The 24,837-nt window shown below is 40.2% G+C and overlaps 1 protein-coding gene across 1 annotated transcript in view; it reads left to right on the top strand.

Moving 5' to 3' along the window:
* The window catches only part of LOC120523981 (relaxin receptor 2-like), a 345,306-nt gene extending 323,336 nt beyond the window's left edge, over positions 1-21,970 (top strand). Inside the window, exon 19 of the mRNA XM_039745737.1 lies at positions 20,099-21,970. Coding sequence (XP_039601671.1) covers positions 20,099-20,337 — 239 coding nt within the window. The 3' untranslated portion in view covers positions 20,338-21,970. The remainder of the gene's footprint in view (positions 1-20,098) is intronic.
* Positions 21,971-24,837: the final 2,867 nt, after the last annotated feature.

Here is a 24,837-nt window from a genome sequence, read left to right on the forward strand (position 1 = left end):
TTTGGAACTGTTGCTTTTATCTGTGCACTGCGTCAGTTCACGTGAGCCACTCGGTGTACATGCATCGAAGGTTCCCAGCTGTGCTGGTGCCATCTCGTGCTATGTCCATGGCTGTATTTAATGTTACCTTAGTCCTGGCACTTAAAACTTTCTCTCGCAGTTTCGCTGAGTTTGTGTCAAACACCACCCTGACCATCTCATCTTCCTCTCCATAAGCACAGTCCTTCACCCGTGAATATTTAGTGGCAGTTTGCTATTGGATTACCGCTGACGGACGGCCTTATATGGGCTGGCACTAAATTACAAACGCCAGCGGCAGCCTGTCTATGAACTTAATTTAAAGTGTAGGTTTACATCGTGCTTTGTTTCAGTAGCAGAACTCATGAATATGGTTGTATATGTCACTCGCTCGCTTCTTATTGTTTCGCTGCCTTCTCAATTATATAATGCATGTTTTCTTCAGCGCTTTTTGAGGTCTTCCTGGTTTTCTATGTACTGCGTGATTACGTGGGAGGCGTGATGATGTCACACGAAACTCCGCCCCCACGGCGTTGAAGCTCATCTCCATTACAGTAAATGGAGAAAAACTGCTTCCAGTTATGACCATTACGCGTAGAATTTCGATATAAAACCTGCCCAACTTTTGTAAGGAAGCTGTAAGGAATGAACCTGCCAAATTTCAGCCTTCCACCCACACGGGAAGTTGGAGAATTAGTGATGAGTCAGTGAGGAGTGAGTGAGTGAGGGAGTGAGTGAGGGCTTTGCCTTTTATTAGTATAGATGTAACAGTCATTAGCCATGCTGTCTAGTTGTCTGAGAGCCTCCAGTGTCATGGTCTTGATTGTTTCATCTTCACCCTGACCATAAGTTATTGGCACACTGTCATTCTCCATGATGAATGCCTTTAAGAGACATCCAATCCACAACACTCTCACATACAACTTTGACAGACTGACAGAATGGATTCTCAACTACAAAGAATTCCTCATTGATAGCAGATTTAATCATCATCTCACTAAATTCACCATGGGCACTGGGATGGAAACATCTTAATCTACTGGGCAGGGTATTTTTTGTATTAAATATGCAACCAAGTAAACTGAGATTATGGTGTAAATTTATAACAGCATAAGACATTTGACAAACAGGACAAGACTATCAGGAGTCCACCAGGCTCATCTTTTAGCTAACAGATTGGCTGCTGCAATTGCTTGTCCATTTCATTCATCTCATTCCTTTGTGCAGAAAAAAGTTAAGAAAAAAGAAATACCACATTCTGGACAAGCAAAATGACACTTTTTATTGGCTAACTAAAAAGATTACAATATGCAAGCTTTCAAGGCAATTCAGGCCCCTTCTTCAGGCAAGATGTAAGCGTGCATATTGTAATTTTTTTAGTTAGCCAATAAAAGGTGTCATTTTGCTTGACTTCTCACTACATTCATAATGGCTGACACGGTACAACACCCTAGTACTATACACATTCTGGACAGAGAGCATTAAGTAAGTTGGTACTACAAAAAATTGCAAGTCTAAAATCAAAGGAAAAGACAGAACTAAAAAATAGTCATTGATTATATAATACTAATGTTTTGAGTGTACTGGGAATTAAGTGAGTCTGTAGGCTGGATCTGAATGCAGAGGCAAAAATAGCTTCACAGACGGAGAGCCACTTACAGAGTGAGCACACAAACCAGAAATAAGATATGCAGAAAGGAGAGAAGTGAGGAGATATTGAGCCAGCAGGAACTTGGAGATTCATTAAAATAGACACGATGCCAATACGTTTTATCAGCTGGAAGGCCAAACAATAATATTGTAGATTACACTTTAAGGGCTAGTTGAAGCTGTGTTGGTGAACCAGCCTAAATGTTTTCATTTTTTGCTCTCTGTTTAAATTTATGTTTTTTTGTCAGTGAACATTATTAACACTGGCCATCAAAAAGTGTGATTTTTGAACACTTTTGGATGAATCTTATGGATTTTGGCTGCTGACAACAGAAATTACCCAAAGACTTTCCGGTCATGTAGCCTTTTATTGCAATCACCCATTTTTGTGATTTGATCTTATGTTTTAAGGTCTTCTAATATGTAGTAGGCTGTTTGGTGTACTCCTAGCGTGCCTGAGCATTCAATCAGCGCATGTCGCACAACTTGTAATGTATATACTAAGGATTGGGCACACCTTAGTCATTATGTTGATATAAGTGTGTATGTACTATATGCAGACGCATGTGATCTACAGACGTAGAATATGTGCATACTTAACACTTATTGTCCATTGTTTATTGTACAATTCATTTTAGCAGAAGGGCGGCACGGGTCCTCCCTGCGTGGAGTTTGCATGTTCTCCCCGTGTCTGCGTGGGTTTCCTCCGGGCGCTCGGTTTCCTCCCACAATCCAAAGACATGCAGGTTAGGTGGATTGGCGATTCTAAATTGGCCCTAGTGTGTGCTTGGTGTGTGGGTGTGTTTGTGTGTGTCCTGCGGTGGGTTGGCACCCTGCCCAGGATTGGTTCCTGCCTTGTGCCCTGTGTTGGCTGGGATTGGCTCCAGCAGACCCCCGTGACCCTGTATTCGGATTCAGCGGGTTAGAAAATGGATGGATGGATGGATTTTAGCAGAAATGTCTCGCCAATGTCACAAGAGCTGCAATACTTTCTGTTACATTTGTGTTGACTATACAGTGAAGTTCAGAGACGCAGTACGACTGTCCTTGTTAATAAAGCGTCTGAGCTTTACTTCAGTTAAGTACTACTGGTGATCAAAGCAAACTTTGGGCTCTCACATTATTTGTTCAATACGTGCTGCTGATCTGAGGGCTTGGCTCAGAGGTACTTGGAAGTCAATGCCGTTCATAGTTCCAATGATATGGTGAGAATATTGAGAATATGGACTATTACTTCCATCTGGGCAATTTACCTGGTTCTCTTCTAAAAATTAGAAATATTTTGAATGCACCTATCTGCCTTCAGCCATGAGATCAGTGCCACAGTAGTTGCTACTACTAAAGTCAACAGAGACATGGAACCTAGGTGAGGCAGACAAAGATGCCACCTTGCATTTAGAAAATGTGATCCAGCTTTTGAACCGTTTATGTCTGGTGAGCATCATATGATGAAAAAATCTGAATTAAATGACCAGGTTTGTCAAAAGCAAAAGCAGAACTACTTGTTTCAAGAATAAAAGGAATGTGTCAGCATCGTTAAGCAATTAAAGACTGTGGCAAGTGGCTGGGGGTGGTACCCAGCCAGGACGCCCAAAAGGACCAGAGGAGGGCTTATGCCTCCTCCAGACCACGAGGAGGCGACCGCCCTGGTGGCTTTGGGGACCACGGGAACAGAGCTTAGAAGCTCAACTCTATAGGGGCCCATGGTCACTGCCAGGGGGCGCCCCGCCCCAATGCATGAGGAGCCCTGGCCCTCAGCACTTCCGCCACGCCCGGAAGTGCTGGGAGGAAGAAGACCAGGGACACCCGGAGTGCTTCCGGGTGCGCAGCTGGTACTTTCGACACACTTGGGAGTGCTGGCGGAAGCTAATCGGGAGGCACCTGGAGCACGTCCAGGTGTGTATAAAAGGGTCAGCCTTCCTCCATTTGATGGCTGGAGTCGGGAGTGCAGAGGACAAAGTCAAGGAGGGGAGGAGTGGAGGCGGCCTGAAGAAAGGGAGGAATTGTGAGGCCTGGACTTTGGGGGAGTACTGGGGTTGTGTGTGCTTCAATTTATTGTATTGTACATAGTATAAATAAACGTGTGTGGTGATTCAAACAATGTCTGCCTGTCTGTGTCCGGGCCAGTCTCCACAACAAACAAAATTCAATAAAAGTTCATTTCACGTTTCTCCAAAGTTCGAATCCCGTAAATGCCAAAAGGAACTCTGCTCTGTTGGGCCCTTGAACAAGGCCCTTAACCTGCAATTGCTGAGCGCTTTGAGTAGTGAGAAAAGCGCTATATAATTACAAAGAATTATTATTATTATTATTAAAGTCATACCTGAAACCATCAATCAGAAGTTATATTCGGGTTCATCTTGAAATCTTGAAGCTTTCTATCATAATCACCAAAACCTTTTAAGGAAGCAAAGCCTTTAAAAAATGTGTCCAAGGTAATTTATACCAAGGATGGTCGATTTGTTCCCTGTTGTACTTTTTTATCTCTCAAATTGTATTTATTATGGTTTGCAACACATCTCATAAATAAAGATGATGAATTTGATGTACAGCATATTTTGATGGATAATTGCTAAAATAAAAAGGATCAAAAAATACATTTTTAGTATCATTTTTAAATAAGTTGGCTGCTAGCTAGTTCAGTGAGAAAGTGATACAAGTATTAACAATCTAAAAAGTATAAGAAAGTGATTTCAAAGACTCGCAAATATGTCAGAACATTTAAGGTTTCAGAAAAAAATAAGTCATGCCTCGAGTATGCGGAGAGAATAAATGTGCCACTGCCAATCAGCGTTATAAAGATTAAGCGCTTTCTTACAAGCCAGTGAAGCTGGAGTGGTCTCCACATCTGCTATAGCATCTCTGCCTTTATTATAAGCTACAACTGGCTGAGATCTTAACTCAATTTATATTTTTGCTATGTCGTCTGTCTTCCTTTTCCTTGGAAATGGTATAGCAACACCTCTTGCTAGCATATCTCACTTTCGGGGTGAAAAAATAAAATAAAATGTTTCTAAAGATAAATTCTAAAAGCTCTCGCAGTAATTCTGTGAATACAGCAGAGACGAGGCATATCCCTGCAATAATTAAAATGCTCTGAAGATGTAATGAAATTAGTGGAGTAATTGTTGGTGCTTGTGAAAAACACATAATTGAGCTCGGATTACCGTACGTCATTGTTTTTAATTTTATTACAAGTGAAACCTAACTATTTAAATCTTGTTAAAAACTGAAGTAAATACTGGAGTAGTCATCTTGCAGTCCCTTCAGAAGTATTGTAGGAGTGTTTCATTTGGTAACAAGTGATACATTTCCACAGTATATTGTGGCAGATTATTTAAAATGTCTTTTCAGCTGCACATTTTGTACAAAGTAATCAATCTAAGAAGGGAATAGTGTTTTCAATAATAAAAATCTCTTTAATCTAATTTTAGGGATACAGAGCAGTGTCAAGAAAGAAGCCAACCCCAGAAGGGCCTCCAGTTCAGTACAGGGCCAGTTTATAGCCGGCAGTGAGCATAACTTCCACATCTGTAAGAATTCAGTAAATAGAAATGTAAATGGACAATAGACAGTGGCAGAGAAAGGATGCACACCCAGTCTACTGCACTACCCATTCCACCACTTCATACTTTTAATAGGTTATTGTGGTGGTGACGGTCCTGCTCCATGCTGCCACTTCTCCTTCTGGGAGCCTCTTGAACCACCACCATCGGTAATGTAACCGGATGAACTGGAGGAAGGGGATGATGTAAGAAGTGTACAAGTGCTTTTATTAAAAACAAACCTAACACAACCAAAACAGCGTCCATAGTGCAATGATTCAAAAATCCATAAATAAATAATCCATAAAAACAAGGTGATAAAAGCGGAGGTTAAAATCAATAAATATCCTTTAAAATGAGGTTAAAACCAGGGCAGGAAGCTCTCCTTTTTTAAAAGCCTGGTGCATTCTTCTATTAGCTGGCGGCTCCCTTCTTATCCCATACGGGCCGTGCATCAAGGGGAGTCGCCCTACCTGCAGCTGCAACTGACTCTCATCCTGGTCCGCTAGCCTACCATCCCTTGCTACGCTCAGCTCCCACCAGACCAAGACTTGGGTTCCCCAATGACCAGGGTGCTCACTCTGGGGCTCACTCTCCCAAGCCTCCCAGACTCCCGCTGCCTTCCGTAGCGAGCCAACCACCTTCTGTGACACTCCAGCTCCTAAGATTGCTCAGCTGGAGTGAACGCTTCTTACTGCCCCCACTGAGTGTCACCCAAACACTCATCCTGAGGGGATCTCCTCCTAGTTGCCTGCCCAGCGGGTCTAGTCTCGCTCACTCGCTCACTCCCACAACAGCTTTTACGGCTTCCAGTCTTCCTCTTCCTCTTCTCTTACTTGAAGTTTCTTATGTTTCTAGTAACTTTCCACACCCTATAGAATGATTTACTACATGTTAGTTGTCTTTCGTATCTATGCCTATATATGCCTAGGAATGTCTTTGTCTAATCAGTGTGGCTCAAGGTGAACAAAGCGTTCACTCGCCTCTCTCTAACAGCTCTATTGTTATATATACAGTATGGAACCTTTGGCACAGTGATGTCACCGCTTTTATTTAAAAGAAATCCATGACGCCCATAAGTTCCATGTAATTTGTAAATTACTTTTCTCCTGTTTTTGATCTGGAATTGTATACAGCATACGTTTTGTTTTTGCATATATAAAGTATTGAAAGTTTTTTTTTTCATATTAAATCAAATGACAGTTTTTACATGTAAAATAATTCATTTAAAAAGCATTTGATATATACACTACTTGGAAAATTAAGTACAGACCCACACAAAAAATTATTAACAATCCTTAAAATTTCCACATGGAATATTAGGTTGGTTTGATTAAAGAAATATCACCTTTAGTTGTGCCTAGTAAGAGTTCAGTACTTAATAATTTTAAGATAAAAATAATGGTGATACTTCAAAACAGTTCAATTCTTGGTGGTGGTTCATAAAGAAAAAAGTTTGAGTACCCCTGGCCTAAAGCTATCACATGATATTTGATCACATATTTGTCCATAATCTACTGTACTTAAGCAGTAACTTAGAACAACAGGTCTTCTTTTGTTGAAAATCATTCTGTGGGGCAAGTAACATCACCAGGGTTGGTGTCACCTAGTGTGGTAACCAAGGCCAGATTAAGACCCCCACAAGGCCCTGAATGATTTCATGAATGGAGCTCCTTAAGAGAAAGTGGACCGTACTTCAAACAATGCAGTGCGTAGATACCCAGCCTATTAATGCAGCACGGTAGATCATACAGTAATATCAATGGTGCGTGGATACTCAATTGTCTTATTAAGTTGAGGGTGGGATTTGGGGTTTCTGTTTGGTTATTTCAGTCTGAAACCATGCACAAAAATTTTAGAGACAGTCATTTAGGTTTCACCCCCTCTGATGGTGTCACCCAGTGCAGTTAGCACCCATCTAGTGACACCACTGTGTGCGAGTGTTGTTAGTAAAAACGTAAGATCAGGCCCAGGTTCACAGTATAGAGTTTATATTAGTGAGGAGCCCTAACCAAATGGTGCAACATTTTGAGGGGCTTTGGCTTAAAAACGTTCGGAATCCCTGTCTTATACCATCTCCACTTCTCCTCTGTTGCAACTCCAACCTCAACATTCCTCTATCAGGTTTCTTTGTGGCTTGGAGAACCCTTTGCCTAACCGTACACCTTTTCTGTTGCTTTCAGCCTGACATTTTGTTTATCTATTTGATCTCTGTAACAGTGTCTGTTTTTATATTTTACTGCTGCAAACACGTTTTCCGCTGGCATAATACAGTCTACCTAACCTAACCCTAACCTAACATTCTTCATTGCTCCCAACTTGCCATTCGCACCTGATATTTCAGAACTCTCATTCCTCACAATTCTGACAATCTGCAAGTTCTAAGGTGGCTGCAGGATTAAAAAAAAAAAAAGCAAGACCAACTTTCACCCCATGTCCTAATTAAAACAGAACGTCTTACCACCTCTGGCAACCTTACAAACTTAAATGGCAGGCTTATGGTCTCCACTGGCTTAATAAAGGCCAAAAGATTTCTAGTCCAAAATGTCAGCAAAAGGGGAAAAAAATGGGAAAACCCTCTGACCCAAAAACAAAACAAAATTTGTTTAATAATGAAATATTTTATCTAAAGAATTAAAAATAGATTAAAATTAAAAACAAAAAGGGAAGAAAAAGGAGCAAAAAATAGATTAAAGAACAAAAACAAAAAACACAACACCTGGAAGGACTCCAGGTGCCCAATGAGCTTCTTCCAGCTACACTTCTGGGTGTGGCCTAAGTGCTGTCAAACAGGGCCCTGTAAATGTCCATGCAACACCTGGCCGTGGCCACAGGCCCCAACAGTGTTGGGCTTCCATGCTAATGACCCGTAGCCCCACTGGAAACCAAGGGGGCTGACCTCTGGGGGAAAAATACTCTCTTCCCTGATCCTTCCATACTGCCGGGTAAGCCACAATTCATAAACACAAAATTATCATTAAGCAAAATATCGATCACATCACACAAATAGGAAATAAAGACAAAATGAATAATATTGACAAAATAACATTTGAAAGACAAGAAAAGAGTTAAATAAATAGAAAACACTCTTGAGTCATGGATAAAATCTTGCCTGAACCATGACCCAGTCACCCATGCTACCAGTATTTCAGCAAATGTACTCCTCACACTCTCCTTCTCATTTCATGCTCCCTCTTACTTTTCTTCATAGCTCTTCAAAACTGAAAGGTCTCCTACAGCCCACAACCTTCTCCAGGGATGCCCTAATCAACTTTCCTCACCAACATACTGTATGTTGTGGTCTTTACACCACCAGATTTTTATGTCACCAACTTGTTTCCCACCTTCTTAACCTTGGTGTATGTAAGTGGACCCTGAGATGAACTGGCACACTGTCCAGGGCTGATCCATACCTTGCACCCAATGTTTCCAGCATAGGCTGAGTTCCCTGTGACCCTGAATTGGATTAAGAGCTTTTTTAGGTAATGTTATGATTATTTAGTTAATGTTTATATATTACTGTAGCATGGCAGAGTCACTGCTGGCTCTCAGAGTTCAGCACTGTATAGCAACACAGCCTGCTCTGCCTTTAAGGCAAACTAAGATGAAGAGGTGATATGACTGAAGAGTTTAAAATTATGAAAGGAATTAGTACAGTGGATCAAGGCTGTTCTGCAACACGGGAACACAGTTGGAAAGTTGTTAAGGGTAAATTTTGCAAAAATATTAGAAAACATGCAAAGAACATGCAAAGAACAATAGATACATGGAATAAAATAAAGTGGGACTTTAGGGACCCTTAAATCTCAATTTGATGTTATTTTGAGAAATAACAATCCAGGGATTGCAAGATGGCATTTCAGGGGATGCGACAAAGAGGAAGGGTCGTGATTCACCAAAATTCAATGAGGTGTGTTGTCCAACTTTCTCCTGGTGCAATCAGTGTCTTGCAGTGTGCCATCATTTGTAGGTCAATTATTAGTTAGCGCTCCTGTTCTACGTTATGAAATGAATCAAGCACTTCGTGCACATTTGTCAACTGTGAATGAGCCGCAGAAATATCCACTTTTATGGGTTCCTTGCTGCTGTGTGTAAAGGAACATAATTTTTTTAAGAGAATGGATGCTTAGTAGCATGCTAGCACTTATTGCTTCACGGGGGTCTCCAATCCCCCAAACCCCTCAATCATTGATTGTGTGTCATTTATTTGCACCGCTTGATGCTTCATGGGATGCACCAATCCCAAGATTGTCAATCAAGTGTCTAAGGTTTTCAGGGGGCACATTTACAAGATTATTAAGATTTATAAAGGTACATTGATTAGTTTATATTTTAATTTTATGCTTGAAGTTAAAAGCTTATTTTTTTTAGTTCAATTTGTTCACCTGCAGTACTTTATGTGGTTCAATTTGTGGTTCAAAAATTCAAAATTTGACTTCTTCATCTTCAAATGTGGTATTATGTTTGTTGGAGGTGCAAACGTAAAATCAAACACTTTCTAGAGGTGTGGACCATAGAAAAGGTTGGGAACCACTGATCCAGGTGAATAAGATGGACCAGCTTATTGGGCTGAATGGCCTGTTCTTGTCACAAATGTCCTAGCGTTCTTCAGTTCATTTATTTCTTGAAAAAAAACTTTTTCATTATTAAAGCAAATCTAGCTAGAAGTATCCAGTATACCAGGACAATGCAGAATTAACCGATTGGGAAGACATGAGGAAGAAGAAGATTTCATGCACTCCAAGGAGATGGTGGGAACTGAAATGAGGTTATTGGACCTGGGAAAAAGCAACTCTAAATACTACATTACTACATTCATTAATTTTTCTTTTGCACTATTTAGAATTAGTTGCAAAATATTAAAATATGGTTATGCTGACTGTTAATACCATATACTGTACCTATATTATTTTACAAATGGCAATGCATGAATGATGATACCCTGTGATGGACCTGAACTGGCACCTTCAGCTTCCTCATTTGCTCTCTGTGCCTCTAGAACTGGCTTGGCAACACCATGAATCAGAATAAGAATGCTTAAAAATAAATGAATGATTGTTCAAATAAATGAAGAAATAGCGAGAATCAGCTTCTCAGAACATGAAGTGCTCAATAAGAATCATAGCAGTAATGAACTGAAGTTTCTAAGCATGTGTGGAGTTGCTAAAATCAGAATCTATTTATATGCCATAGAAGAGAAGGCGCTGCTGCATGCTGATGGGTAAACCTGTAAATTATATGCTGAAAGCAGAGACAATGCACTATAAATGATATTATACAGCTAAGCAGCACTTTGCCAAGACGATTAATGGCACCCACTGTTAACTACTCCACTCAGAATATTGCTTGCACAGTAATAAACTGCAAGTCATATAAGCACAAAGTAACAGAAATGAAGCAGCATAAAATAAAAAGTTCTTTCTGCAGACTTTTTTGTATTATTGTTAAATATTTTTCATTTCAACAGTGAAGAAAAATTCATTTTTTTCAGCACACACTTGCCTATTTGCATTTTGACACTGTCGATAAGTTCCTGTGGAATTGTGGGTCTGCAGCTGAGCAGTACAGGTCCGTTTTAAAATAATTAAACAATTAAATATCCGGCTTGATCTCTGTGCTCTCGCATGGCTGAAGTAGGTTTTCTGGTGTAGTTGAGATGGCACACCTCTATGTGAGGGTCTTGATTGCTTCACTGGCTTTCTGCAGTTTGCGATTGAGGCACTGCAACCACAGAGGTGTATATAAGGGGGAGCTGGCATGGCAGAGTGGAATAAAGTGAAGAAAATGAAAGGAGAGGAAGATGGAGGACATAAGACGGAGAGAAGGAGATGGGAGTGATAGAGATTCAATGCAAGACAGTGAGAAAAAATTCAGACAGCCAGGAGAAGAGCCCCTCGGAGGAACATGTGGCCGATGCTCAGGGGCTGAAGAGAGTCCCTCCCACTGAACAGTTTGGTGGAGCGGGGAGTGACAAGTGGCTCGCTTCTGCTTAAGTCCATGAAGTCAGCAGGAGTCTGGGAGGGGCTACAAATGGCTGCAGGGACCCAAGCTTTGAGAGCGAGGAGGATCAGGTGGGGTGCCATACTGGGAGCCATGGAACAGTAGGGACTTGAACCTGGAGGAGAAGATTGGCTGGACTGTCGGTTATCCATTTCCTCAGCTGCAAAGTCCCATTTCAGAGACAGCTGAGGAGACGACCATTTTAAAGGGCAGCACTGGGGACTGTGATTTTTAAGAGAAGATTCATGCCATGTTTTAACTTAATTTTTACAGATTTTTCATTGGATTGATTTTAACCGCCATTGTACACTTCATTTTTATTGGATTTTTTATTTATTGAAGTCCTCTGAACACTGTTTTTAATGGATTATTTTAGTAAAGGCACTATTCACTTTTACCCCTACCCCTTGCTGTGTGTACATCTTCTTATTTGCCTGGCTCATCAAGGTAACACTATTGATGGTGGCAGGAACAGGCAGCTCCCAAACAAGAGTGGACGCATGGAGCTCCCTACACCGTCATATTTCCACATTAAAATAAATCAAGAGTACTTTTTGTCACCTCTTGTATAAAAGGTATTTAGTCTCTTCCATCCATGTGTTCATTTTCAGAATCCGCATTATTTATTGTAGGGTAGCTTAAACTTGGCCTCACCAGGCACAAGAAGGGAACCAACTCTGGATTCGAGCCCAGTCCACAGCAGGGCCACCACCTACACTCACCCATATCAGGCCAACATTTGTATCTTCAGAATATATAACAAAACTGGAGTACCTGGAGAAAATCCACACAGATATGGTGAGAATGTGCAAAGTCCAGACAGACCAGAACTACACTGTCTTTGGAAACCACACCCAGGTTCTTGAAGCTTTGAGACTAAATCAAGAACCGCTGCTATAGACTGACATCATCAGAACCAATTATGCCCCTCACTGTTGACTGATGACAATCATTTATTTATTTGATTGAAAATTAGAAAGGCAAGGGCGGGGGAAGTGATTCAAATAAGAAGTAGTATTACATGCCTGCCTTATAATTTAATAATTGTAGTATAATATCAGCTGTGCTAGCCATCTAGGACGGGATGAAATCTACATAATCAAAGTAGATCTCAACATTAATGTTTGCAGAGCACCATCTGTTGGATTGTATTTTGTAGTAATTGAATACGTTTCATTTATCTTTCCAACAGATGGTGTATCAGAAACATCATGCATTACTACAAATGTTTGTGATACACCATCTGTTGAATGACAAAGGCAATGCAAATGCTTCTGTTATATGCCAATTGTTATGGGATTCATAAAACAGTACAAATGTTTGTGACATGGCATCTGTTGGAATGGCAGAGACATAGCAACCGGATAGGCCCACAGACACATTTTTTCTTTTATTAAGGTGGGTATAAAGGCATTAAAATAAAAAGCACATATACCCAGAGTTGAGATGTTCTACAACTTCTGAAAAGTTAAGAGGACCTCTAGTTTGTGTTGTTTTTGAAATTATGTTTAAGAAGGGAGAAAGTCAAATAAGGTTAAGAGGCTTTAGGCATTGTTAGTGGACTTGGTAAGGAAAGTAAAAGAAGACCAAATGGTAGAGTCTCTAGTGTTTGACATCATGTGCAAACATCAGAGCACTAATGATAAAACTCAGAAAGCAGCAGGCATACTAACAACAATGGCTGTAAGACATAATGAGCATTTCACTGTATACAGCTCAGACAGACATGACAAAACCTAACGATTCACCACGTGATCAGAACATCCAGGGAAGATGATGTGAAATAGGATTACATTGAAGACTTGTCTGAGTTGATGGTAATGTCTGTGCAACAAAAGCTAATCTATCAATAAGAGACAAGAAAGATTACAAATACTAAATCACAAAAAGTGGTGGGCACATGGTAATGTTAAATGTTGACATATTAAATTGACAATATCTAACACTAAGTTTAACATCTGTAAGCAAACTCCTGTCAATCATGAAGAATCCACTGCATCCACTTAACAGTGTCATCTGTAGCTTCAGCGACAGACTTTGTCGCTGTCCTGTTCCACTGAAAGACTAAAGAGATCGTTCCTCCCCACACTAGACTCTTCAATTCCACCCGGGGAGTAAATAACATTAATTTTATTTTAATTCTTTTCATTTTTATTACTATTTAATTTAATATTGTTTCTTTGTATCACTGCTGGATTATCGAATTTCCCTTGGGATTAATGAATCTAACACTAATGTACTGTGGAAAAATGTAACCCATCAGTAACAGACAATAACTTACTAAAAATAAACAGTCGTTTTTAAATGAACATTAGTCATTATTCATTAATAATAAACAAACATAGCAAAGTGAGAAAGTATTGGAGTTCACCATAAACAAATTCATAAAAACATCAAACCAATCAGTCCATAGGATAGACACATGTGCAGACTGTCATGATTTTGTTATGTTTTTACATTTTTCTGTGCATCTTTTGTGGTAAAGACCTTTGTTTTTTCCTTCAGAGAATTTATTGGTGAACTTAGCTTCTTCGCTCAAAGTCATTTTCAGAAGTAAACCTTTAATCATCTTTATTTTAATTATTCACTGTGATGCCATTTTGTTAGAATTTTCATCACTAATTGAATTCACGCATCATTAATGCAATGAGATAAAAGTTGTTACCATGAAACTATTCACTGTCCAAGTCTTTGGAAACTTAAATTACTTTCTCTGTACGATTCAGACGTTTAGAAGGCTCTTTGACAGATGACTATACTATAAATCTGTTTTTTTGACTTTGAGTACGGTTAATCCTTGTGGTCTATGGCCGGCTTGTCATCACAGCCAATACCCCCAGGCCGCCAGATGAAGCTCTCCCTGCAGCATGGAGGTGCCCCGGATGCCAGCAGGGAATCATGGACTATGGAGTTTTCCCCTACAAACCTGCTGGATACCCCAGGGGCCAACAGAGGACGCTGCAGGGAGGCCCAGAGAGTCACAAGTGCCCTATAATCCGGAAGTGCGTTATAGGCAAAGCGACTTCGGAAGTGAGAGGACTTTTTTATCTGACCCGGAAGTAATAAGGAATCGTGAACTGAAGGACTGTGGGAACACTTCTGGGTCAGGGGATATAAAAGACTAAGAAAGACACCAGAGTGTCGAGCTGAGCTGGGTGGTAGGAGGGCAACGCGTCTGGGAGTCGGAGGAGTGTTTAGTATTGCAATTGTGTTTGGTTTATGAGTATTGTGGAAGAAAGGGTGCTTTGTGCACTGTTGCATAAGAATAAATTCAATATTTGGACTTTTACTTTGTGTCTGGAGTCTTGGACAGGGGTTCAAGGGAGGATAGCGACCTTATCTGCTACACCCTTTAGTTAGGCGAAAGATTGTTTTTTTTCTTTCTTTCTTTGATGGTTGCGTTTTTTGCCATTAAGTGTCACTTCCCTATCCTTCTGTTCTCATTCTGCTTACCCTGCCAAGGCAGAACACACACATACACACGCACACACACATATTGTGTCTCTGATACCAGTAAAGGTCTTTTCCGGAGCCTCCAGAAATAAAGACATGAAAAGATTTGAAGAGAGAGAGAGGACACACGCCCGCCCAACTGCTTTTAAGGACTGAAGGTAATACAAAGTTAAACAAAAAAGAATAGTAAAAAATAAATTTAGTCAAAAAATATTTTCCATCCTGCCTATATATCAGAATTGAAATTAAATTAAATTAAATTTATTTGAGTCCTGTACAGTGTGAAATAAAAGACTGGACACACAACAAGGTTTTAGGTAGCCGTCCATATAGTTTCCCTGGCTGCAAAAGGGTTTAAGTTACAGTGGTTGTGCATAGGTTCACATCCAAAGTAGAACTGTCTTGGTAGGGATGATGGCAAGTTTATAAGGTGACTAAAGGGAAGTGATGTCATAGGGGTATGACAGGAAGTGATGTCCTCAGGGCCGGGACAGACAGAATTTCCTGTGTCTGGTCTGTCGAGACAAAAGAGAGAGATTCAGTGCAAGCCGCTGCCCCCCGGCCTGGTGTGGAATTGGCATTTTGTGGCCCCTTTTATTGACTCCCAAACGCACATGTGTGACAACAGTTAAAGGAGAATTTTTTAATAAGGTAGGGGTTAACAGTATTTAACGCATTGTTTCCTGCACATATTTGCCACCACATGGTTTTTTCATTATGCTTTTATCATTGTAAGGTTTTATACTTTTGGAATTCCTGCTTTAAGTAAAATTACAACTTTTTGAAGCTGATCGAACTGCACATCTTTTGAAAATATAAAACTTAAAATATAAACATAACTAGGGGATCATTTATATTGGTTTTTAAGCACCTTTTATCTGTCCTACCTCCTTGCGATTGACTTAAAAAGGGCCTGCGGTTGGCATGTTATTTATAAATGGTGGCTATTTTTTTTTATTGATTTTATTGAAATCACACAACATTCCATACAAATAGATCAATTTTACAAGAATAGGATTGAAAACAAATCAAACCCCACCCCTGAGAAAGAGAGCATGGTGGCTATTTTTAAACGTTAGTGCTGTCATTAGTTGGGGAAGCACCCATGCAAGCTGTAAAATAAAACGCTGCAGAGAGACACAGCCAACCCTGCAGGATGAACATATTGAAACATACCTTTCTTTACAATGCCAAAAGAAACTTGATTACATCTAGAAAGTCCTGATTACCTCTAGAAAACTCCACATCAAGTGTGACCAAGTAGGAATTTAAACCAGCCAGCAGCTATACCACCTGCACTTCAGAACAGGTCATCCACCAAAGCTAAGCACGTTCAGGCCTGGCCAGTACTTGGTTGGGAGACAATTTAGGAAAAACTTGGGTAGCTACCAGAAGAGGTGTTGGTGGGTCCAGCAGCCGGCGCTTACCCTGTGGTCTGAATGTGGCTCCCAGTGATGGGGACACTGAGCTCTAAATACGGTGCCATCCACCAGATGGGACGTAAAACCGAATTTCTGACTCTCTGTGGTCATAAAAGATCCCTGGGCATCCTTTGTAAAGAGCAGTGTGTATCCTGATGTCTGGGCTAAATTGTCCACCATGGCCTACTCTTTCTGGCCCCGTAATCTTCCCCTATTTCTAACTGGCTATCTCTCTCTCACCACTTCACCACCTAACAGCTCATGTGTGTGAGCCTACTGACACAAAAATGGCTGCATCATCGCATCATCCAGGTGGATGCTGAACATTAGTGGTGGGCGAAATTGCTTCCTACTCACTATATAAAGCGCTTTGAGTAGTGAGAAAAACGCTATATAAATGTAAAGAATTATTATTATTATTAGTAAAGTCCCAGGAGCAGAGAGGCAGCACACTGTCACCATGCCACTTATGAATTTTTATACCACATGAAATAAACTGAACCAAATCCTAAAATACTGTATTAATACTTTCTGCTTTTTGTACAGGATGTACTGTAGTGAATGAAAATTACACAGATTTAAGTAATCCTCTGCTAAACATTCATTCCCAATTACATCTGACTTTCTTGTTAAGATAAGGATTTTTCATTAGGCTTGCCCGAATGTTAATTGAGTTGGACACAAAACATTTTGCATTATTCCCTCCACAAGCATTTTAATCTGGGTCAGATTTCCTACAGAATGTTGCAGATAAAAAAGAAGACTGCACCTCCATTCTACATAACAGGATTTATCATGGAAATCAGATTTACCCATGGTAGATTGTATTGGAAATGTCCACAACCAAGAATATTGAAGTGCAGCTTTATAAGATGAAAAACCTTGAAGGAAATTCTGCACTTATTTGTGTGTGTATTATCAGGAAATGTGTGAGACTTACCAGGAACGTTTATTGGGTTCATCTACTCTCACTCTTGAAGATTAACACTCAGACAGAAACACACATGTGATCCTATCCAGACAAAGTCTCAAATGATGCCAATTTCCACTCACTCCACAACGCTCTGCATAAGATTCTTCACACAGGGTCTCACTGTCACCAGCTCAAACAAACATGCGGGTGTCAGCACAATACACAGAAAAGCTCAACTCTTTTGGTTACATGCTACTTACTAGCCAAACTAACTCTTGCTTTCACTCACCACAGTTGTTTGAATTCTTGAGGAGCAACTTCATTAGCCTTGACAAACCCTGTGAATAGGATAGTGGCCAGCTAACTCATACTTGGTACCATTTATTATTTTAATCAATCTAGATAAAAGTATAGAAAATATAAAAGCAAAGTAGTATTTATTAATGTATAACCAGTCAGTCAGTCATTGTCCTACCCGCTATATCCTACCACAGGGTCCTGCTGGAGCCAATCCCAGCCAGCACAGGGCACACGGCAGGAACAAACCCCAGGCAGGGCTCCAGCCCACCACACACACACCAGGGTTAATTTAGGATCACCAATGCACCTAACCTGCATGTCTTTGTACTGTGGGAGGAGAACATGCAAACTCCACACAGGGAGGACCCGGGAAGTGAATCCGGGTCTCCTAACTGCGAGGCAGCGGCGCTACCCACTGCACCACTTTAATGTATAACCAAATTGAATAAAATATAATGAAAATATAAAATAGCAATGTCTGGATTTAAACAGTCTCAGAAAAGCTTTCTGGAAATTTTAAATGTCAAGAGGTTAATGTCTAGGGTGGCTTTTGGTTTAAGGTTTGGTGTTATTCATAGGTTATGTTTTCTGATGAATCAGACGCTCTCAGGTTTCTTGATCTTTGGCATTGTCCTTCTGTTGTTGTTTTTTGTTCTTCTTTTGGTCCATCAAACAAGTGATATTTATGTTAAAATGCACACACGGAGTTTTAGGACATGTGAAACTGCACACATTTGATTGGCTGATTTGCTCTGATGACGAGTGACTCTAATCAAAGTGTTTGACCTTTTAAGTACTTCCACACTCCTTCCTTTCTCAAGCTGTAAACTAATTCTGTAATTCCTAGTCCTACGGCATCCATCCATTTCCAGGTTATAATTTAATTAAAACAGCTTTTATGGCATCTGTGCTTATGCCCCATTCCCAGGTAATAATGTATTTGAAAACGAAACCCACTGGAAAAATGTATAAATGGTTCACTGACAAAAGCGCGATAGACATACAGTATGAGCGCCGACAAAACCATGACGGACAAATGAGCGCCGACAAACCCGCTAACTGGTTTTCGACAAATACGCGCCGACAAAATCGCGAGAGAGACCAAGAGAGTGGGATGCATACGTGCGCATTATGTACACATTCTGTGCTAGGTTATAACTGTTATAACTGCTGATGGCATGCCGCGAACAAATAACTCAGTCGAGGGTTGGCATAACGTGTCATATACAAAGTGGAATTACAAGCAGTCAGGCAGCCACCAAGTCTAAATACGCTCAACTATCAAGACGTCTTGCTGCAATTCTTCCTTCATATGCAGGGTGTGATCTTAAGGACTATCTGCGTGCCATGCTGATGGCATGCCACGTCTCATAATATTGACTTCTAAAATAAACATTATTATATATGCTTTAAACTAGTAAATCATATTTAATGAAACTTTCGCGATTTTGTCGGCGCGATTTTGTCTGCGCGATTTTGACGGCGTTTTAAGTGCCGCTATTTTATCGCGCAAATGTCGGGTCGCGGTATAAATTACTAGTACAATGCAAAAGGATGCTTTCAATGCCTGTAATTAAAGTCCTGCAAATTCAGTTCATCTGAATTATTTGAGCAAAATAATTAAAATATAAATAGTTTGCAGCTGAAAAACTGAAGAACAGTGTGATAATGCCTTCTATTCAGGCCCGTCGCGACAAGGCAGGCAAACCAAGCAATTGCTTGGGGCCCCGAGCTGGCCTGGGGCCCCAAGACAACGACTGGTTAAGAATAAAATGCAGCGACAAACTGTGTGAGCGCCCCATTGATAGTGAATGCAGTAAAGTGCAATGACACTGTTATCGGGATCCCCCTCAAGGGGGCCCCCCTCGCTGACAGCAGCCAGCCAACCACGCGATCTCTGCTGCCGGCAAAATACAAAACTTCCTCGGCAGTCATGAAGCGGAATTATGCTTCAGGAAGCCAAAAAAGAAAGAAGAGAAAGGAAGAGGAGGATAAGAAAAAACAAGACAGTGGTAAGTGATAAATTACACACATAAAATAGCTCTACTTGTCTTGTACAAATGGTGCAATTTTGCAGCAGGTAGGCTAGCAGAAATATGTACAGTATGGCTATGCTGTGGTTCCTTTGCGTGCGTGCGTGCGGGGGGCCTCCATGTCCATTTTGCTTGGGGCTCCCAAATTCCTTCAAACGGCCCTGCTTCTATGTCCATACATATTTTTTCTTTTCTTCTACAATAAGGTGGTTGGTTCATTGTGTGGTGGGTGCAGCAACGTGCTATCAGCGCATACTCCCAACCTGTCTACAATAATGTGAACAATTAAAAAAGCAAAGAAGTATTTCTGTTGATCTCATTTGGTAAGAGGTACTTTATAAATAAGTAAAGCTACTGTTTGTGCTTCAGCCTTGCATCATGGAGACCGAGGTTCACATCCAGGGTGCTCTTTTTGTGGAGTGTGCATGTTCTCTCTGTGTCCTCATGGGATTCCTCTTGATCCTCCAGTTTCCTCCCACAGTTCAAAGACATGCAGGTTTGCTGGTTGGTAACGCTGCATTGACCCTGATGCCCGTGTGTGTGTTTACCCTGAAATGGCTGGTACCTTGGTGCAGGGATTGTTTCTGCCCTGTGTCCTATGCTTGCTGGGATAGACTACTGCGTCCTCACCACCCAGCTCTGGATCAGTAAGTTAAGAAAAAGAGATGGATTACTATTATCACAATATGTTTAATATTTAGTTTAAAATTATGATGTGCTACATATTTTGTAAATACTAACTAACCTTTCTTTTACTCTGTTTAGGAACAATAACGTCGTGGGTGGTGATATTTATTCTCCCCATCAACAGTGCCTTGAACCCCATTCTTTACACTCTTACTACAAGCTTCTTTAAAGAAAAAGTGGAACTCCTGCTCTGCAAGTGGCAACAAAATGCATCTAACAGGAAAAGCAGAAAAAGTGTGTCAAGTTCAGTTGTTTATATCGACAGCTCCCGGCACCCTTCATTACATTTAGGATTTTTCCAAAGAATATCAATCTGAGAGACGGAGGCAATACACTCATGTGGAAGAAGTGAAATGTAAGGCCAGCTATGGAGCATCCATTGCATCAGCAGGTGGGATCAAATAAAAACTGTGCATCCACACTTAACTATTGGCAGCTTCACAGCTTATGAACGAGGGTTACATCCTAAAGCGACTGTTCACAAATTATCAGGGCTGAAGAGAACTCTTTCATATCTCAGCTAAAGACTGTCATGAAACACAATGAGGACACATTGACAGTTTATACTTGAGGTCACCAACCAACAAGCAGCTAATTGTCAGCTAAAGCTACATTTACACACACAACATAAAGAATACCTTTTCCTTAAGCTATTTCATTCATGGAATTCTTAATTTAAAATAAATAATGTATTCTATATATAATAATATATTTTGACTACTGAATATTGTATTGGTGACACAAGTAAAGGGTATGAAACATGGCAGTTCGCTATTCTAAAAAGATAGGGTGACATTTAATATGAACATAGTGGTTCATAATTCCAGTATATTAGGAATTAAATGAAGTATGTGTTCTTGAGGTTTGCTTTTTTCTTTAGCAGTATAGCAGAAATGCAGCAAACATAATGTATGACAATTTCAAAAGCAGTCTTACGTGGTGTTATGCAGTACATAAAATAAAATGTATGACAAGGTTCAGCTGAATTGAGCGCCACAGTCTAAATGTCTGACGGCATCTTGTACTAGCAGGGTGTTACCTTAGCCTGGGGTTTTTATGTAAAATTTTTGATGCATTGCCCACTTTATTTTTTTAATACTTTCCCTCCTGGTGATATTTGTATTACTTTATTGCCTGCTACTGGAGATTTTTATTATTGTGACAGCATTGTTTGAGGCATTGAGAATCAACTTCAAATTACCTTCATGAATCCTGTACCTGTAGGGCTGGGGAGGCCGAGTGTCATTTCTCCAGGCTAAGCGACTCGATGCGGTGTGCTATGCAGATGTTGTTGTTGATTTCTGTTCCATTAAGGGTTTCACTGTGTTCCTTTTATGTGCATTTAAAACTAAGAACCATTTAAGGGTTTGGTCTTTCAAATGAAAACATAGCATTGCTTATCATACACGACTATTTTGTCTGCTGGCAAACAATGAGATATTGTTTTTGTCCTATGCAAGTGTGAGCCCCGTTTTCTTCATCGTGAAATTCTATATAACCTGCTTGAAAATTGTGTCAACCTCATGGTGCTGTTAGTCCCTCTATGCGGAAATAAACCATAGGCATTAAAAATATACAGGTGAGCTAACCATTGGAGATGAAAAAGATGTCCTGTAGAACAACAACCCAGTGGTGCTGTTAATGTTCTGAAAGGGAACTGTCACCTCCTAGTAATTAATCTATATATTAACAAAGGCTGAAGAGGATATGTCACTTTCCAGTAATTATTTAATCTATTAACTGCTTTTGAAGTGGTAAAACATCAAAATAATTATTAAATAAAGGAAACAGAAAGGGAGGAAAAAAGAGCCTTTGAAGGACAGTGTATTGTAGTTTGCAACTATGCATAACCTGTGTAGAGTTTCAAATTTTACATACTGTGACAGATTGGGGGCACTATCGCTCCCTTGAACCCCTGTCCACGACTCCAGACACCAGGTAAAAGTCCAATATTTGACTTTATTTAATCGCCACAGTGCACAAAGCACCCTCTCCTCCACTATATTCATAAATCAACAATACTCAATCACAAATACAATCCTCCAACTCCCAGACGCGTTGCCACCCTTCCACCCAGCTCAGCTCGCCGTTTTGAGCTCTCACAGTCCTTTTATTCTCCCTGACCCGGAAGTGTTCCCAATCCCCAGTCCATGTGATCTTGTATCACTTCCGGGTCAGGCACCAGTCCTTTTCCTTCACTCTGGAAGCACGTCGCTCTTCCTCTGACACACTTCCGGGTTATAGGGCACAAAGGAATCTTCAGTCCTCCCTGCAGCTCCCTCTTGCAGCCCCTGTGTTATCCAGCAGGGCTGAGGATAAAAACTACAAAGTCCATGACTCCCTGCTGGTCTTCGGGGCACCTCCATACTGCTGGGAGGGCTCCATCTGGTGGCCTGGCCAGGATGACAAACCAGCCAGATACCACAATACAACTGAACTGAAAAAAATATATATGTATATACTATATATATATATAGTGGAGGACTGCCGGCTTCTCATGCCGGTCCTCACCCTCAGGCCGCCAGGAGGAGCCCTTCCATTAGCAGGATAGTGCCCCGAGGTCCAGCAGGGCCTCATGGACTTTGTAGTATTTATACACAGCCCTGCTGGATACCTTGGGGGCCACCAGGAGTCGCTGTGGGGGGGCTTATGGGTTTTTGTGCCTTATGACCTGGGGGTACGTCACGGTCATGTGACGGGAAGGAACGACGTGCTCCCGGGTTGAAGTAAAAGACTGATTGCCCTGACCCGGAAGGAAAAAGGAACTGTGGACTGTTGGGACAGAAACACCTCCGGGTCAGGGGCTATAAAAGGGCGGTGCCTCGCTCCAGACAATGAGCTGAGTTGGGAGGCAGGGTGGCTAAGCGTCTGGGAGAGTGGAGGATTATTATTATTGTTATTGTATTGTTATTGGAGTATTTGGGAGTGGAGGGTGCTTTGTGCACATTATTGATATAATAAATATCATTATTGGACTTTTTATCTGGTGTCTGACGTGTGGTCTGAGGGTGCAAGGGTGCGAGCAAGCACCTAATCTGTCACAATATATATATATATATATATACACTATGGGTCCAAGCCCTCCTGGCACCTTCGGTGCCCAACCACCAGTTGCGGCCACAATATTAATAAAATCTGTAAATGTACCAAAAAAAAATATTATTTATTGGAGTCAAAATCACGAATTTCTACAAATATGTAAAAGAAAAATCAATTATTATTTAATGGAGTATAAATCATGAAATGAGAATAAAATATTTACTCTCTTACCAATTGGAGTATTCCCGTTAAACTGAGGTCCACTATGCTTGATGAATATTTATATGAGACTAAATAACAATCGATTCATTTTAACTGACATTCTTATAAACCATGACTTTCTTCATATTTTAAATTATAATTTAAAAATGGAATAAGAATCTGAAAATCTAACAACATCAAAGTTCGATAAATTCTGAAAAGAATGATACCAAACATATACTGTATATGTAGGTTTTAAAATAAGTCAGATTTAAAGTGTGACAAAAAACGTGACATAAAAATGTCACATAAAATCGTTGCACTTTTAGGCACAAGATAGGATAAGGATTTTATATATATAGATATATATATATATATATATATATATATATATATATACATACACAGGTATACATAAAACATTTCAGAAAATTAAATTGTAAATTTATCATAACCCTAAATAGGCACTAGTCATTTAAGAAAACAATTCTTAATTTAGCAAACATTCCATAACATTTTATGGATAATATGGGCATATGTATACTCTGACTCTGTTTGCTTCTGTCTTTAAATTATATTGTATTAATTCACATTAAAACACTTTACCATGCCAACATTGTATAAGAGCTGAGACAAACATATTCATTGGAGTTAAAACATCTAAAAGTGATGATCACCTTGCGTCACATACAGTAGGACGCATACACCATCGATGCACCAGCGATTGTCCCTGCCCTGCACTCAACATTTCCTGTGAAGCGACTCCAGCTTTGCTACCATCCTGCCCTGGATAAGCAGGTTTAGAAGACGGGCAGACAGACAATATAACACTCACCAAACTTGTATATAATGAACAATAACTGAATTTAAGATTTACAGAAGGAGACGTTTTAATGGTGCTATTGTACTCTGCACTGAGATTTTTCAAGTAAATCTTTATGGATGCTCTCCAGGTGTTTCTGTTTAATTTATGTTTTAAACTAGTTCCTCTAGTTATAGTATTACAGTGTTATAAATGTATGAAATACAGTATTCGGTGTGTTTGCTTACTCTTAGAACAGAATGTGGTTTGTTAGAAATATGAAGAAGTGTAGTGTTAGGTACAGAGTGTCAGTTCAATTGATACATCTTTCTTTTGGAAAAAATCATCATGAGTGAGATACATTTGTATAACTTCCTGAAACAAACCCATTCATTCTACCCTTTTATGAGGTACTTTGTCTACTTTAATTTTTTTCTTTTTTAATATATGGATTTTCAAATACTGTAAATAGTTATGAAGGTGCTAAATAAATCCCCAAAATGAGCAGCATAACTCCAGCTGAAACATAGATTGGATACCAGCCCAATAACTAGAAACAATGGTTAACAATGTTAAATAATGGATTTAACTAGTGTTTTGGGAAGTTCATGGGGAAACCTGCTGGCATCAGAATATATAGCTCCAGGCCTGGAAGTGGCTGTGCACTGTGGAAGAGTCAGATGTTTGGTCATTCCTTAATGGGACATTTCACTATACTGTGGGAAAAGGAGAAGAGATTATTAGTGCCAGTGCTCCTTCTCATCCTAAGGTGGCA

Source organism: Polypterus senegalus, chromosome 2, assembly GCF_016835505.1.
Source record: "Polypterus senegalus isolate Bchr_013 chromosome 2, ASM1683550v1, whole genome shotgun sequence".
NCBI classification, from domain to species: Eukaryota; Metazoa; Chordata; class Cladistia; order Polypteriformes; family Polypteridae; genus Polypterus; species Polypterus senegalus.